At 45.3% G+C, this 15,698-nt stretch overlaps 1 protein-coding gene across 1 annotated transcript in view; it reads left to right on the top strand.

The window, feature by feature from the left end:
- The window catches only part of csf1rb (colony stimulating factor 1 receptor, b), a 36,967-nt gene extending 21,773 nt beyond the window's left edge, over positions 1 to 15,194 (top strand). Inside the window, exons 10-22 of the mRNA XM_029174087.2 lie at positions 91 to 191; positions 11,532 to 11,658; positions 11,779 to 11,883; positions 11,965 to 12,075; positions 12,274 to 12,433; positions 12,578 to 12,651; positions 12,723 to 12,811; positions 13,086 to 13,208; positions 13,291 to 13,402; positions 13,616 to 13,715; positions 13,781 to 13,907; positions 13,986 to 14,064; positions 14,140 to 15,194. Coding sequence (XP_029029920.1) covers positions 91 to 191; positions 11,532 to 11,658; positions 11,779 to 11,883; positions 11,965 to 12,075; positions 12,274 to 12,433; positions 12,578 to 12,651; positions 12,723 to 12,811; positions 13,086 to 13,208; positions 13,291 to 13,402; positions 13,616 to 13,715; positions 13,781 to 13,907; positions 13,986 to 14,064; positions 14,140 to 14,201 — 1,370 coding nt within the window. The 3' untranslated portion in view covers positions 14,202 to 15,194. The remainder of the gene's footprint in view (positions 1 to 90; positions 192 to 11,531; positions 11,659 to 11,778; positions 11,884 to 11,964; positions 12,076 to 12,273; positions 12,434 to 12,577; positions 12,652 to 12,722; positions 12,812 to 13,085; positions 13,209 to 13,290; positions 13,403 to 13,615; positions 13,716 to 13,780; positions 13,908 to 13,985; positions 14,065 to 14,139) is intronic.
- The last annotated feature ends 504 nt before the right edge of the window (positions 15,195 to 15,698 follow it).

The raw sequence follows: 15,698 nt of genomic DNA, 5'->3' as shown, positions 1-15,698 counted from the left end.
GTAAATGTAGAGTCAGTAAACGGCTTTTTGGGAAGGCTGCTCCTGTTAAATGGTAGAACATTTATCTAATGGAACTTTGTCACTGTGTAGGTTCTTCTCCAGTGTTCTTCACTCCGGCTCTGGTCGGTGCTCTGAGTGCTGCTGCTGTCCTCCTCCTGCTGCTGTTGCTCGTCCTTTACAAGTGGAGACAGGTTAATTTACTGGCAAAAACACAAACTGGAAAAATTACTTGATGATTCACATCCTTCATCTGTTAAAGCAATTTCCTCTCTCCTCACACCCATAAAGAAATGTTTTAATGGTTGGGTACTAGGTGTGAGTGCGTCTCTCAGATCACACGAGGAATTTGAGTCTAAATATGGTTTAGAAGAAGAAGAAGATTTTACGGGGCTATTTGTGTCACAAACTGGAGTAAGAGATGAGACTGAGTGACTGGAATGCTACGGACTGAGGAGGAGATAAAGGGGAGAAACGACAGACTAAGGTTTGCACTGAACTAGTCCTCTCGGAGTGGTTACTAGGGCTGACTTAGCCGAGTCTTCAGTGCACAAAAGCCACGGCAATAACCCAGAGACATGAGCAACCTGTTTTACCATTTAATTAATTCATTAAATGTAAAAAAAAAAAAAAACTTAGAGCTCATAAAAACAACACAGCTAGCAGGAGCACTGGTAGCAATTGTTGGCCATATGAAAAAATTTGAGGTTTATTTAAAAATAGTATGGACCACTAATGATTACCCTGGTATGTTGGTGCAGTTAATTAGAGTGTGATGCTGGTAATTAACAAGGTTGTGAGTTCAAATCTAGCTGCAGGACTACTTATTTGTTTTGATTCAGGTAGGAACCCAAGACGTTCCCAGGCCAGCCGAGAGACATAGTCTCCCCAGCGTGTCCTGGGTCTTTCTCGGGGCCTCCTACCGGTGGGACATGCCCGGAACACCTCCCCAGGGAGGCGTCCAGAAGGCATCTGAACCAGATGCCCGAGCCACTTCAACTGGCTCCTCTCGATGTGGAGGAGCAGCGACTCTACTCCGAGCTCCTCCCGGACGCAACAGAGCTCCTCACCTTATCCCTAAGGGAGCGTCGAGCCACTGTACGGAAGAAGCTCATTTCAGGCACTTGTATCCGTGACCTTGCCCTTTCGGTCAGCTTGATGGCGTCCCTTACCTCCGGCGTCCACCACTGGGTTCGGGGATTACCACCACGACAGGCACCGGAGACCCTGCGTCCACAGCTCTGATTGGCCGCGTTGATGATGGAGGCGGAGAACATGATCCACTCGGACTCTATGTCTCCAACCTCCCTCGGAATCTGGTCGAAGCTCTGCCGGAGGTGTGAGTTAAGGGTCCGTCTGACAGAGTGTTCAGCCAGACGTTCCCAACAGACCCTCACAATACGTTCGGGCCTGCCAAGTCGTTCCAGCCTTTTTCACCCGAGTGAAGCTCAGCAGCTCAGCCCCTCTCTTCCCCCGAATGTCCAAAACATATGGCTGAAGGTCAGGTGAAACGACTACAAAGTCTATCTTCGACCTCCGGCCTAGGGTGTCCTGGTGCCATGTGCACCGATAGACACCCTTATGTTCGAACATGGTGTTTGTTATGGCCAAACTTTGCCTAGCACAGAAGTCCAATAACATAACACCATTCGGGTTCAGATCAGGGAGGCGTTCCTCCCAATCACGCCTCTCCAGGTGTCACTGTCGTTACCCACGTGGGCATTGAAATCTCCCAGGAGAACAATGGGGTCCCCAGTTGGAGCGCTTTCCTACGCTCCCTCCAGAGACCCCAAGAAGGCCGGGTACTCCACAGTACCGTTTGGCCTGTAAGCACAAATTACAGTAAGTGACCTATCCCCCACCCGAAGGCGCAGGGAAGCGACCTTCTCGTCCACCGGGGAAAACTCCAACACAGCGACCAAGCTGGGGAGCTATGAGCAAGCCCACACCAGTCCGCCGCCTCTCACTGCAGGCAACTCCAGAGTAGAAGAGGGCCCAGCCCCTATCAAGGAGTTGGGTTCCGGAGCCCAGGCTGTGTGTGGAGGTGAGCCCGACTATTTCTAGCCGGTACCGCTCGACCTCCTGCACAAGCTCAGGTTCCTTCCCCCCAAGTAACGTGACATTCCATGTCCCAATAGCCAGATTGGTTATCCAGGGATTGGGTCGCCTAGGCTCCCCCCTTCGACTGCTGCCCAATCCACTTTGCATCGGTGCCCTACGGTTCCTCCTGCAGATGGTGGGTCCACGGGGCCTGGCCACCAGGCACTCGCATACGAGCCCCAACCCCGGGCCTGGCTCCAGGGTGGGGCCCCGGCTGCGCCATACCGGGCGACGTCTCGGTCCTTGATCATCTGCCTTTCATAGGGGGTTTACAATTACCTATTAAAAAATAAAAACAGTGCAATTAAGGCTAAATATATAGATTGATGTTTTTATTTTGAAAGGAAAGTTGACCTGATGCAAAGGTGGTTACCCTAATAGAAAGTCATCCATCAATCACAGATTAACAGAGCTCACAAAGCTGAATAGTTTTCCCCAGGTGGGGAAGTAAAATCATAAATATGTTATAATTTTAACATACAAAAGGTTAAACGTTGCAAAAGTTTAAAAGGTTTAAACATAATGCAAAGTGAATATTCTAATACAAAGTCAGGCATCAATCATTGCAAGGGTCACTGCTTCTCACACCAGTTTCAGTTAGGGTTCCCACAATTACTCATCACTGACCATTACCCCAAAAGCATTGTGAATAAAAGCTGCATATATTATATATATTACTAATGCTTTAATGTTGAATTTATTCCTCAATAAACGCTGAAATATTAAAACAAATATCTGAAAGTGGTTGATACAACACAAGCATAGCTGAATTTAACAATATAAAAAAGCGAGAGTTCAAAATCTTTTTTTTTTATAAATATTGTTGTAAATGCCTAACAGTCCTTTCACATTATAACAGTAATTAAAAAAAAGCTAAATGTTTTAACATTATAAAATATGTAAAAGTGCTTAATTGCTAAAATAGTCTCATTAACTATTAACTAGTTATAATAAACCAGTCAGAATCAAAAATCTTGCTATTAAACAAAGAAAAGAATCTCTGGGAGAACCACTCTGCCCCTTGGGGACTTTTGCCTCCGGCTACGTGCGGGATGCGTGGGATTCCTGGTGTCCCGTGTGTCTGAAGCCTCTGTCCATCGAGGATGCAGAGGATCTATTCATATTTTGGACTTTGATAACAGGGCTACTCATGATTGGCTTTGGTGGCGCTCTGCTTTATCGGAAGATTGGAAAGATTGGAAGATCTGCGGACGGCTCATTGGCGTGTCCACCGGTTGTGGAGCTACAAACGCCGATGGGGGCCATGGTTACTCGGCTGACAGAATTACACCAGAGGATGGCCTGGTTTGAAGGACTGACAATTAACATCTCAGCTCGTTCGGATGATTTGCATCAGAGGATGACCCGGATGGAGGGACTGATTAGTAACATCTCAGCCCATTCGGATGCCCGGATTTCAGGACTGACTAATAAGATCTCAGCCTGTTCAGAGGAAGACAAGAGACAGACGGATAACATCTGCAGACAGACTGAACACTTGGTTACTATGGTGACAGCCTTGTCTGACAGGCCTGAGGAGATGTCACGGGTGACTCATGGTCCCACAAGAGGCGATGAAGCCCTGAGTTCTGACCGATTGGAGTATTGATCTAGAGAAATTAGTCATGGATCGGTAAAATGTATTAGAATTGGCTGTGTATGATTCTGCCCCTTCTCTCTAACCCCTCCCTTCCTGGGTCCAATCTAGCTCACCAGCTGTGCCTCTATCTATCCTCTTCCCCTGTTGGGACTCCCTTCAAGGACAACTGTTGGACTGGCATGTAAACATCTTGGTCGGCCTCGATCATACTTCTATAAACAACACTTCACTACACTGATTCAGATAAACCCCCCCCTCCCCACCTTACAGTCTCACTGTCTGCTCTCCGACCTTATCTATCTGTCCTGATGAACCAAGAAAAAATTCCAGCAAGGTTTCCACTTGTACTGTGTGCCACTGTATGTGCGTGTGTTTTATTGTTTGTACTGCAATTGCTTCCACTGTCGGAGTAGCGCCGGGTAACCTGGCTTCTGATGGGAATTTCCCCGCTGTGGGACTAATAAAGGCATTTTATTCTATTCTATTCTATTCTATTCTATTCTATTCTATTCTATTCTATTCTATTCTATTCTATTCTATTCTATAGCAAATGAGTTGAGTTAATGTTTTTATTCTGAATGGATTTGGAGAAAATGTGTGTGGGTAATTGTTGAGTTGTAAAATCGTCTCATTACCTAGTCTTATGTCAAATAAATAATATTTAACACTAATACCTAATACTACGCTCTTAGATAAGATGTGTTAAAATTAACATAAGATGAGTTAAATTCACAAAACACAATAAATGGTGAGATAGGGGACAACACGTGTTAATTTACTGTGTGGACCATATTTACACACATACCATGTCAATAGGTCTAACACAAAGGTGTGTTAACTTAAGCAATAATAACACTTAATGTGTTGAACTTGTTTACACACATTGTGTTTAAAGTCAGTCATCAAGTCCTACAGAAATTTGTAATTTTTTTTTATATCAATTCATATTCAATATTTACTTATATAAATATAAATTAATCAACACCATAAGGCTTAAATACATTTATATTTAAAACAATCAGTTTCATATAATACTCCTTGGTATTTAAAAAGCATTGAACCGTCTCAATTCATTACATTAAAATTAGGTAATTACATGCATTTCAGATTCATTACATTACATTCATTCAATATAACAATATCATAAAATAACAATAACAATAATTAAGTACAAAACATTGTGTTTTTGACAGATGTACATCTCATCATCCATAAAACATTAAAATGTCAAGAGGACGTGAATCTGATGCCTCACATAGAACTTCTAAAAGTCTGTATTCATCAAGCTTTTCAACAACATAGGCATAGTCATTAACATATTTTGCTCTAACAATCCTTAAAAAGAAACACAAATACAATTACATGACAATTTAGGTTAAAGCCTGAAGTTTGCTTATGAGTTCCAAGACTTTAGACCTTCTTGCATTTTTTGACATTAGCCATTCATTTATACACTTCAGGAAGATGAACACTTAAGTAACCTGGGTAGGATATGAGAGATTGTAGATCCAATAGAATTTAAAAAGTTTGTCCAAGGTGCAGGTCAGGCTCTCATCCTACAGTGGTATTGCAACAGTGAGATCTGGTGGACATCAGTGGTCAGGTTACTAATACAGAAAAGCTGTGGCTGTTGGCACTTGAGTACAGTATGTACATAATAAGCGTAGTAAGAATTGACGTTTTAGTATTTATAAAAATATATGATATGTTTGTCATGATCTGGGTTTTGGGTTCTAGTTATTTCCTGTTTTATTTTGGTAGTCTCCTGGTTTCTGTGTCTGCTCAAGCTTCACTTCCGGTTCATGTCCTGTCACAGCTGTCCCTGCTTCACCTGGTCATTATCCACACCTGCACTCTATCAGTAATCAAGTCACTGTGTATTTAACCACCACCTGTGTCCTTAGTTCTCCGCCAGATTGTTTAGTTCCATACCTCGTTTCAGTGTTTCATGTCTAGTTCCTCGTGTATCGTTCCTGATTTCCTTGACCGTCGTTTCCTGCCTGAACCTTGTCTGTACCATCGCCTAAGAAAAAGCCTTGACTGAACAACTGACCCATCACCTTGCCTCTGTGCTGTGCATGTGGGTCCGCCGCCTGCCTCAAGTCTGACAGAATCTGGCCAAACTTGGACCCAGCCAGCACTCAGCCTCCGGTCAGGTCATTGACTGTTTTTCCTTGTTTCTTTTTTTTTGACGGCGAGTATTATTCACCCGAGGGAGAATGGAGTTTACCTGCGCCGAGCTACCCAGCGACCTACAAAATTATTTTAAAATCCTCGCGGAGGATTACCGACGGGCGCTTAACCCGGAAATCCAACGCAGCGCCGTGGAGGTGGCGGTATGGACTCTGGAGGACGAGGACAGCGTGTTAGAGCGCCCCAGTGTTCGTCGCCTCTATGAGCAATTGTGTGCAAGACTCGAAGAGTTAAGCAGCGCGCTCCGCACCACACCAGCCCCCACGCCACCCGCTCGGATTACGCCAGCCCCGGGCGCACCGCCGATGGTTTCGGTTTCCTCCTCCCAGCCCCGTCGGACCGTCGTGTCTGCACCAACCTGCCCAGCTCCATGTTTGCTCCGCTGGGAGGACTTCCTGCACTCATGCGGTCCCCCGTCTCCAGCCCAGCCGCGCGCTGTTCAGTCTCCAGCCCAGCCGCGCGCTGTTCAGTCTCCAGCCCAGCCGCGCGCTGTTCAGTCTCCAGCCCAGCCGCGCGCTGTTCAGTCTCCAGCCCAGCCGCGCGCTGTTCAGTCTCCAGCCCAGCCGCGCGCTGTTCAGTCTCCAGTCCAGCCGCGAGCTGTTCAGTCTCCAGTCCAGCCACGCGCTGTTCAGTCTCCAGTCCAGCCGTGTTTTGCCCAGTCCCCAGTCCAGCCGTGTTTTGCCCAGTCTCCAGCCCCGCCGTGTTTTGCCCAGTCTCCAGCCCAGCTGTGTTTTGCTCAGGTCTCAGTTCAGCCGGGCTCTGCTTGGTGTCCAGTCCCAGTTCAGCCATGCTCCGCTCAGACTCCAGTTGCAGTTCAGCCTTGCCACGCTCATGTTCTAGTGCAGCCCTGTCACGCTCAGGTTCCAGCCCCAGCCCAGCCGAGCCCAGTTCGGGCTCTAGCCCCGATCCAGTGGAGCCCAGTCCCGGCCTCGTTCCAGCCGAGCCCAGTCCAGGCCCCGTTCCAGTCGAGCCCAGTCCAGATCCCAGTCCAGGTCCCAGTCCAGTCGAGCCCAATCCAGGTCCCAGTCCAGTCGAGCCCAGTCCAGGTCCCAGTCCAGTCGAGCCCAGTCCAGGTCCCGTTCCAGTCGAGCCCAGTCCAGGTCCCGTTCCAGTCGAGCCCAGTCCAGGTCCCGTTCCAGTGGAGTCTAGTCCAGGTTCCAGCCCAGTCGAGTCTAGTCCAGGTTCCAGCCCAGTCGAGTCTAGCCCAGGTTCCAGCCCAGTCGGGTCTACTCCAGGTTCCAGCCCTGTCGAGTCACGTTCCAGTCCAGTCGAGTCACGTTCCAGTCCAGTCGAGTCACGTCCAGGCCCCAGTTCAGTCGAGTCACGTCCCAGTCCAGTCCGGTCACGTTCAGGTCCAGTTGAGTCACGTTCCTGTCCCAGTCCAGTCCAGTCACGCTCAGGCCTTGTCCCTGCCAGAGGGCACCATCCGTTTGACGAGTGTTAGTCCCACCCAATCAGGCCCGACCTCTACTCCGTCAAGCTCGCAGCTGTAAGCAGTCATGCCGGCTCCGGAGGGGACGCCGTCCCAGTTCCTGTCGACCCGTTAGGGGTCGTTCCTGTCCCTGTCGGCTCCAGTAAGGACGCCGTTCCAGTCCCTGTCGGCTCCAGTAAGGACGCCGTTCCAGTCCCTGTCGGCTCCAGTAAGGACGCCGTTCCAGTCCCTGTCGGCTCCAGTAAGGACGCCGTTCCTGTCCTTGTCGGTCATGTTGAGGCCGTTCCTGTTCCTGTCGGCCATGTTGAGGCCGTTCCTGTCGGCCATGTTGAGGCCGTTCCAGTCCCTGGTCCTGTTTCTGTCGGCCATGTTGCGGCCGTTCCTGTCCCTGTTCCTGTCGGCCATGTTGCGGCCGTTCCTGTCGGCCATGTTGCGGCCGTTCCAGTCCCTGTTCCTGTCAGCAAAGTAGAGGCCGTTCTAGTCCCTGTTCCTGTCGGCCAAGTAGCGGCCGTTCCAGTCCCTGCTCCCGTTCCTGTCGGCCCTGTAGCGGTCGTTCCTGCTCCCGTTCCTGTCGGCCCTGTAGCGGTCGTTCCCGCTCCCGTTCCTGTCGGCCCTGTAGCGGTCGTTCCCGTTCCTGTCAGCCCGATAGAGGTCGTTCCAGTCCCCGTTCCTGTCGGCTCCCGCAAAGATGCCGTTTGTGTCCCTGTCACCCTCGGAGCTGCAGCTCCCGCCGGCCTCCAGGAGGAGGCGGCGCCGGCTGCAGTTCCTGCTGCAGCTCCCGCGGGCCTCCAGGAGGAGGTCGCGCCTGCTGCAGCAGGCGCGACCTGGAGGCGGGAGGCAGCGCATCCGGCTGTTTGGATGGCGCTGCCTCCTGCGGCGACGTCCGCCTCGACTCCTCAGCTTCCTGGATCAGCGTCCGCCTGGAGGACGTCGCCATTCGGGGTGGTTCCTGGGAATGTTGGCCCAGCTCAAGGGCACTAAGAGTGCCACCCTGCCTCAGCGGCGGCTGAGCAGGATCTCGCCACGTCTTCACCCTCCGTGAGGGAATCCCTGGACTTCGTGTTTTTCTCGGTCGTGGACTTGGTTTCTGTCGTGTGAACTCTTGTTTTGGCCCTCCTCCGGTCCTCTCTCCACCCACCACTGCTCGTTTGCCTTGAGGGGTAGGGATTCGGTCCCTCCTCCTGGGACCACCCTCCACCCACCCTGGTTTGGGGGGGGGGCTTCCGTGGGCGCCGTGGAAGGCGCCATGGGGGGGGGGGGTACTGTCATGATCTGGGTTTTGGTTTCTAGTTATTTCCTGTTTTATTTTGGTAGTCTCCTGGTTTCTGTGTCTGCTCAAGCTCCACTTCCGGTTCATGTCCTGTCACAGCTGTCCCTGCTTCACCTGCTCATTATCCACACCTGCACTCTATCAGTAATCAAGTCACTGTGTATTTAACCACCACCTGTGTCCTTAGTTCTCCGCCAGATTGTTTAGTTCCATACCTCGTTTCAGTGTTTCATGTCTAGTTCCTCGTGTATCGTTCCTGATTTCCTTGACCGTCGTTTCCTGCCTGAACCTTGTCTGTACCGTCGCCTAAGAAAAAGCCTTGACTGAACAACTGACCCATCAACTTGCCTCTGTGCTGTGCATGTGGGTCCGCCGCCTGCCTCAAGTCTGACAATGTTCACTTGTGTATTTTCAGCTTGGGAAGGCTGAACATCAGCAGATGGATTTTACTGGCCATCATTATCTTGCACAACTGTGATGGTATCACAGTCAATGTGTGTCATTAAAGTCTTTGAAGTCTAAAAGCCTCTCCAAACTGACAGGATGTGAAAACAGCAACAGTTAGCCAAATTTTGAGAGGCATCATTATCATTTTTGCATGGTGTTGTTTTTAAAAATCATCAGTAGAACAGTTTTTGTCAGTGGCAGACCAGTGGTCACAGATCCAGGAGTCACTTGTTAAGAGTAAATTTTCTGGAAAATAAAGACATTAAAGACAAATAAATACATTAAATACATACATACAAATTTTATAAATGTTTTTAATAAGGTCATGTTGAACATTGAGGGTGCAGTGAACATTTAACTTTACAGTGTCAATTAACTATCTGAGGTTAGCTACCCACCATTAGTACGCAAACACAGTATTTCTCTCAACATTGTTTCCATATAAATGTGTGTACTATTGGCTTAGTTACATAAAACCATACCAATTAGCCCTACAAAGTTCAAATATGGATTAAAATAATATAGTCAATGTCAAGCTCAACAAGTCATTATACTGTAGCTAGTTCTGTGCGCATATATGCTAAAGATGGCTACCTTTCACTGTTACGACAACGACGATTGGCGCCAAATCATCCTGCACCGACAATAACTTAAATACGTTAACATAGGATATAATAGTTCACAAAACGGAATCCACAACATCACTATCAAACATCAACCAACATTATCTTTTAATGAGCATACAAGAAAACATTTGTCACATTGAGCTGTGCAAATAAAGCCCCAACGCTACTGTGAGAAGTTCTATTGCTAGCTTTTTAGTACTCTTTACGTTGCTCCTCAGCTCCAAAGCGCATCTGACAATTCTAGATTAATGAACGTCACCTGGTGGTCGGTTACGGGCAGAACCTCCGAAATAAGAGTTTCACTGTGCAGGACATACTGTCGTGTTAAAAATAATTAAGGACATCATTGCGAACGTTTGAGAGGATTGTCTACTGAAGTAATAATACTTACTGTAACAGTGACATGTTATATTTGACATTAAAATCTAAATATGCAGACTTTTAATTTAATGGCACACTACTGTGTAAGCGCATGTATACACACGTATATGTTGTGTAAGACGTATTTATAAATTCACATGTTGTGTTGATAAAATATTTCAGATAACTACTGTATGTGTAAAATAGTTCCTTTCAACACAAAATGAGTTAATATTGACACAAAATGTGTAAACCTATGTGTTACACATACATTAAGTTGTGTTATTATTCTAAACATTCCTTTTAAGAGTGTATGATATTAATGGGTGCTTTTATTACGAAATTACGGATTTAGAGGTGGTGTGTGCTTAAATATTAAATAATCAAACCATGTAATGAACTCATCAGTAATATGTACTGTATAGAGCTGCTGTGGCCACTGAGCATTAGGAGTTTGACTTGTCAGTCAAACTGTTGCGGAGCTTAATCACTGATCTACTGTAGCTGTGCCGTTTTCATGGAGATGGTTCTCCAAAGGCAGGAACCTCCACAGCTCAGCTCATTCAGCTGTAGTGAAGCTGATTGCACCCCTGCTCAACAGGCTTTTTACAGCAAAACCATCAGGATTATCACAAAACTAACTTCACGTTATGAATCCCAAGGCTTCAATGAGCACCTAGTGTGAGGTTTATGTTTGAGGAGTGAAAATTGTGTTTACAAATTGTGGATTTGAAAATGTCACCCCTTCTGTTTCTCTCCCCAGAAGTCTCACAGACAAATGTATTGTAGTCTATAGGAGATATTCTGGAACTCTGTGCTTTGAGGTAGATACAGACAGTATAGCTCTGAGGGCTTACAGTAACCAGACACATCATGGTAAAGTAGACAAGTATGGCTATGACTGAGTGAAACAATTATGTTCATAGAGTAAAAATTGTGGTTGTAATGATTAGTTCATGAGAAAAGTTCTGTCTTAAAAAACGTGCCTCACACTCATCAAGCACTCTAGCTCAAGCAATGCACTCTAGTGGATAATCACAGAATTCCTCCAACACCACCCTATGCTTAAACGGCTATCCAGCATAAGCTGAGAATTCTTCAAAAAACACCCTATGTTAAAAAAAACTATCCAGCATTCACTGTGATAAAGATTACAACAACTGATAATAATAATAAAGATTTGAATATGATAAAAATAAAAAAGGTTTCCAGCATTCCCTGTATTGAGAGGACAAGCACATATCTCATGACATGACAATGGACAGGACATCCATGTCATATTTTTAAAACACTTCCTTCTTTCCGCTTGACACTGTCGATAACATTGTCACTCCAACACACCAGCAATGAACTGAACCATTGGCCTAAATACCACTAAGCCCACAGGTGTACCAAATTAACAACTTCCTGTTTCTCCTAGTTGGGTCAGGACTGTAAGGCTCAGAATTAAAACTAAAGACCGGACATGTGTAGCCTTTGATAACTTCAAAGGATCTTCTGTTTCAGAAACCCAAATATGAAATTCGTTGGAAGATCATCGAGAGCATCAACGGTAACAACTACACCTTTGTTGACCCCACCCAACTGCCATACAACCACAAGTGGGAATTTCCAAGAGACAAACTACGTCTCGGTATGAAGATATGTACAATAAAATGCGTTTCTCAGGATCATTCGGAACAGAAAATACTTTATTGTGACTTAACTGAGGGAACGTGTCCTGGTTTTGAGACATGACTTTTCTGCGCACCAGGTGCTGTCTTAGGGTCAGGGGCCTTTGGAAAGGTTGTCGAGGCAACAGCATATGGTCTGGGAACTAATGGGGACATCACCACAGTTGCAGTGAAGATGTTGAAACGTGAGTCTAAACCGTCCTCATCATAATTCCAGGACAAGCTGTTAGCGCAGGGGTGATCATATGTCATGTGTTGCTGGGTAGCGAGAGCTCACCTGGAGGAACGTGATGCTCTGATGTCAGAGCTAAAGATCCTCAGCCACCTTGGGTATCATGACAACATCGTAAACCTGCTGGGGGCCTGCACTCAAGGAGGTGACAATGCTTTTTATTATTAAGATAAGATAGATTAGGTGTAAATGTATTTGTTTATTGCTTTCAGGGAACCAGTGGAAACGTTTAATTTTAAAACTGCACATTTATTGTAAACAGACCCTTCCACATTGACATTTGCTGCTCTAGTTATTTAATCAATGACATAATGGTAACTGTAACACCTCTGATCCCACCCAGGCCCAATGTTGATGATCACAGAGTACTGTAGCCATGGCGACCTGCTCAACTTCCTGCGATGTCATGCTCAGGACTTCATGGTATCTGTTCTGGGTGTGAATGAAGCAGAAGAGGAGATGTTCTATAAGAATTTACCTGGCCATGACAGGAGGATGAGGAGGTTTCTGATTCACCTAATTAGAGTCAAAATTCATTTCAGATAAAAAGTTTTAGAGACCATTGTTTTTACACCATTGTAGGACTGTGTGGTTGTTGTTGTTGTTTGAATGTATATAACATTCATTATGTAGACTATTTATTGCAGTGATAGCGGCATCTCGTGCTGTTCAGAATACCAGGACATGCAGCCAGTCCAAAGTCCACAACAAACACAGAGAGGTAACAACTGAGGACTCATCTAGTCCTCTGTCGACAAGGTGGATCTGTCTAACTCGCTGTCTGTCTCTCAGGTTTGCAGAAAGCAAGTCTGTCTCTCTGTAACCTTGTGAGGTTTTCCTATGATGTGGCCCAAGGTCTGGACTTTCTGTCCAGCAAGAATGTAAGAAAACATCCTGTCTCCATGTCTTACCCATGTACTTCTAACCTGTCTGTCTGTTAGTGGTTAACTCTCGCCGTCTGCCTCTCACCTGTCTATCAATTATCTGTTTCTCTTACCTGTCAGTCTTTCACCTGCCTATTGATCACCTCTCTGTCTCTCTTTGTCTATTTATCAGCTGTTTGTCTCTCACTTGTCTATCGATCACCTGTTTGTCGCTTGTCTGTTTGTCTCTCACCTTCTCACCTGTCTATTGATCAACTGTCTGTCGTATCAGTGTATTCACAGAGACGTGGCAGCGAGGAACGTTCTGCTGACCGACCGTCGCGTTGCAAAGATCTGTGACTTTGGTTTGGCTCGAGATATTCGTAATGACGACAGCTACATCGTGCAGGGAAACGTCTGTGCTTCAGCTTCACTCACCTTCACCAAGTGAACTTTGGTTCTTATTTTGATATGTCTTGCATGTTTTATTTTTACAGTCCCGTCTGCCAGTCAAATGGATGGCTCCGGAGAGCATCTTCCAGTGTGTTTACACCTTGCAGAGCGACGTCTGGTCATATGGAGTATTATTGTGGGAGATCTTTTCTCTGGGTACAATCACATCACATCAACAGCTATACTCCCACTGTGTTTTATACTTTCAATATGTTAACGCAGTAAAACAGCAAGCCAAACTCTGGTTTTGCACTATCAGCACAATCCATGCTAGGCATAATGTAGGCGAAACCAGGGCAGAACAAGCTAGTTTACCTGTAACTTACTCTGGGATTTGTAGTTCATGTGTTTTTGTGTTTGCTTGCCAAGGTAAAAGTCCATATCCAAACGTTGCAGTGGATACCAAGTTCTATACCATGATCATGGAAGGCCGCCACATGTGCCAGCCAGACTTTGCTCCAGCACAGATGTGAGTGGACCCTCAAGTCACTTGGCTGTTAATTTATTTTGAATCTTACATGCCTCTTCTCTCAGGTATCAGCTGATGACTCTGTGTTGGAGTCTGGAGCCCACTGACAGACCAAACTTTAAGATGATTGGCCAGCTCATCAACAGGCTCCTCCACTCTACCGATGACACACTGCAATGTCACAGCTGCCATGTGAGTGAGGATCAATCAGCTTCTGTACCCTTAGATGTGTCTAGCAGGTTTTAGCAACAGTTCTTCTTTTACCTTCAGATGTCGTACCAAAATGTTGTGGAAGGCAGGGAAGAGGAGGAGGCAGAGGAAGAAGAAATGCTTAAGCAAGGACAAGAAGGTATTTAGTGCAGGTGGTAGCAGCTGCTTCTAGTTACCAGTAAAGCTCATCCACTTCCTGTCTTCATCCTCTCAGAGCACCATCATGATGATAAAGAGAAGGAACCAATGATGAAGAATATCTATAAGCTGTCCTGATCATCCAATAAAAGCTTACTTCAGTTTAGGTTAATTCTCAGCTTGATGTTGAGCTCCAGGTGGTTTTCACTTTTACGTGTTGCTCACGGCAAGCACCACAAACTCGTCTGATCCTCAAGTTCTCAGTTCTATGTCATGTTCAGTCTTTTTGTTGTTCTGTCAGCGAATGTTTTGTTGTCGGCAGATGTGCAATAGAGGATTTATCATTTGTTCTTTGTATGTTGTTCTGTCTCTGGAACCAATGCGACATTTATTCTGTCAACACACATAATATAAAAAGTGAAACGAAAATTTCTCCATCACGGTTTTGTCCATTTAATGAATCTGTAAAGGTCCAAAGCAAACAGTAGAACTATCACCACCACATTGTAGAAGTACCACTTAAAGTATACAGCCAGAAGTGAAGGCTATTGTCACATGTCTGATAAATCTGATAAAAATAGATTATAATTAGTTATATATTCATGTGTTGATCATGTGATGAACAAAATAAGTAGATGAAGTGAAATAACAGACTAAGTGAGCATGTGAAATATTCACACAGTTGTTGACCAGACGTCTCATGGAAACAGAGACCAAAATATAACAATATATTTTTATATTTTAAATGTATTTTATAAGAAAAAAAGAACAGGTAGCAATCAACAAATATTAAAACGCAAACTCTGCATTTTACATATTCTATTATCAAATGTTTATTCATGTTCCTATTAATTTAAAATTCTTCTCTGAAGGATTTCAAATTCAAATCAAAATATATGCTTATTGTTTTTTAATATACAACAGATGATTTACTTTTCTCTGTAAATCAGTTTGTTTGATTTTTGCTTTTCTAGACTGGAATAATTAAACAGGGTTAATGTTGGGTGTAAACAAATTTTTTTGCATTTGGAGCTTTCAGCAGCTTTGTGCTTTTATTGCCTCACTGTTCAGTGACTGATGTAGTTTCACATTTTGTATTTTTATATCAATAAATCTAGCCTGAGAATTTGATTATTGCCGTGGGAACATTTCATTCTTTACTGATCTTAGTTCTGCATTCGATAAAATAATAACATTCTTTTACAGTGAATGTAACATATTAAAGCAACAGCACTGGGATGGTTTAAATCCTATTTCTTGAACAGATTTGTTAATGGTAATGTTTGTTTATATTTGTTCATGTTAATGATAAATGCTTCATATGCACAAGGATCAGCTTTGGAGTACCGCAGGGTTCGGTGCTTGGTCCAATAATGTTCAGTCTATACGTGTTCTCTAGACCCCTCCCCAATGTGACCAGCGATGACATGTATAGCCGGCTGTCAACGCTTCACCGCTGGTTGTCAAGGTGGTGTCCTGCAAATGATGTGGGCTTTGTGGCTAAATGGAGCAATTTTTTTCTGGGAAAACCTGAGCTGATTAGAGTAGACCGCGTCCATGCACCCACTCTTAGTCTTAGTTATTGCGTAGAGACTGTGTCTCCCCCCCCTGACCATCTAAAATAAACAAGTCACA

The sequence above is a fragment of the Betta splendens genome, chromosome 14 (assembly GCF_900634795.4).
Source record: "Betta splendens chromosome 14, fBetSpl5.4, whole genome shotgun sequence".
In the NCBI taxonomy this organism is placed as follows: domain Eukaryota; kingdom Metazoa; phylum Chordata; class Actinopteri; order Anabantiformes; family Osphronemidae; genus Betta; species Betta splendens.
This window is presented reverse-complemented; position numbering and strand designations above follow the sequence as displayed.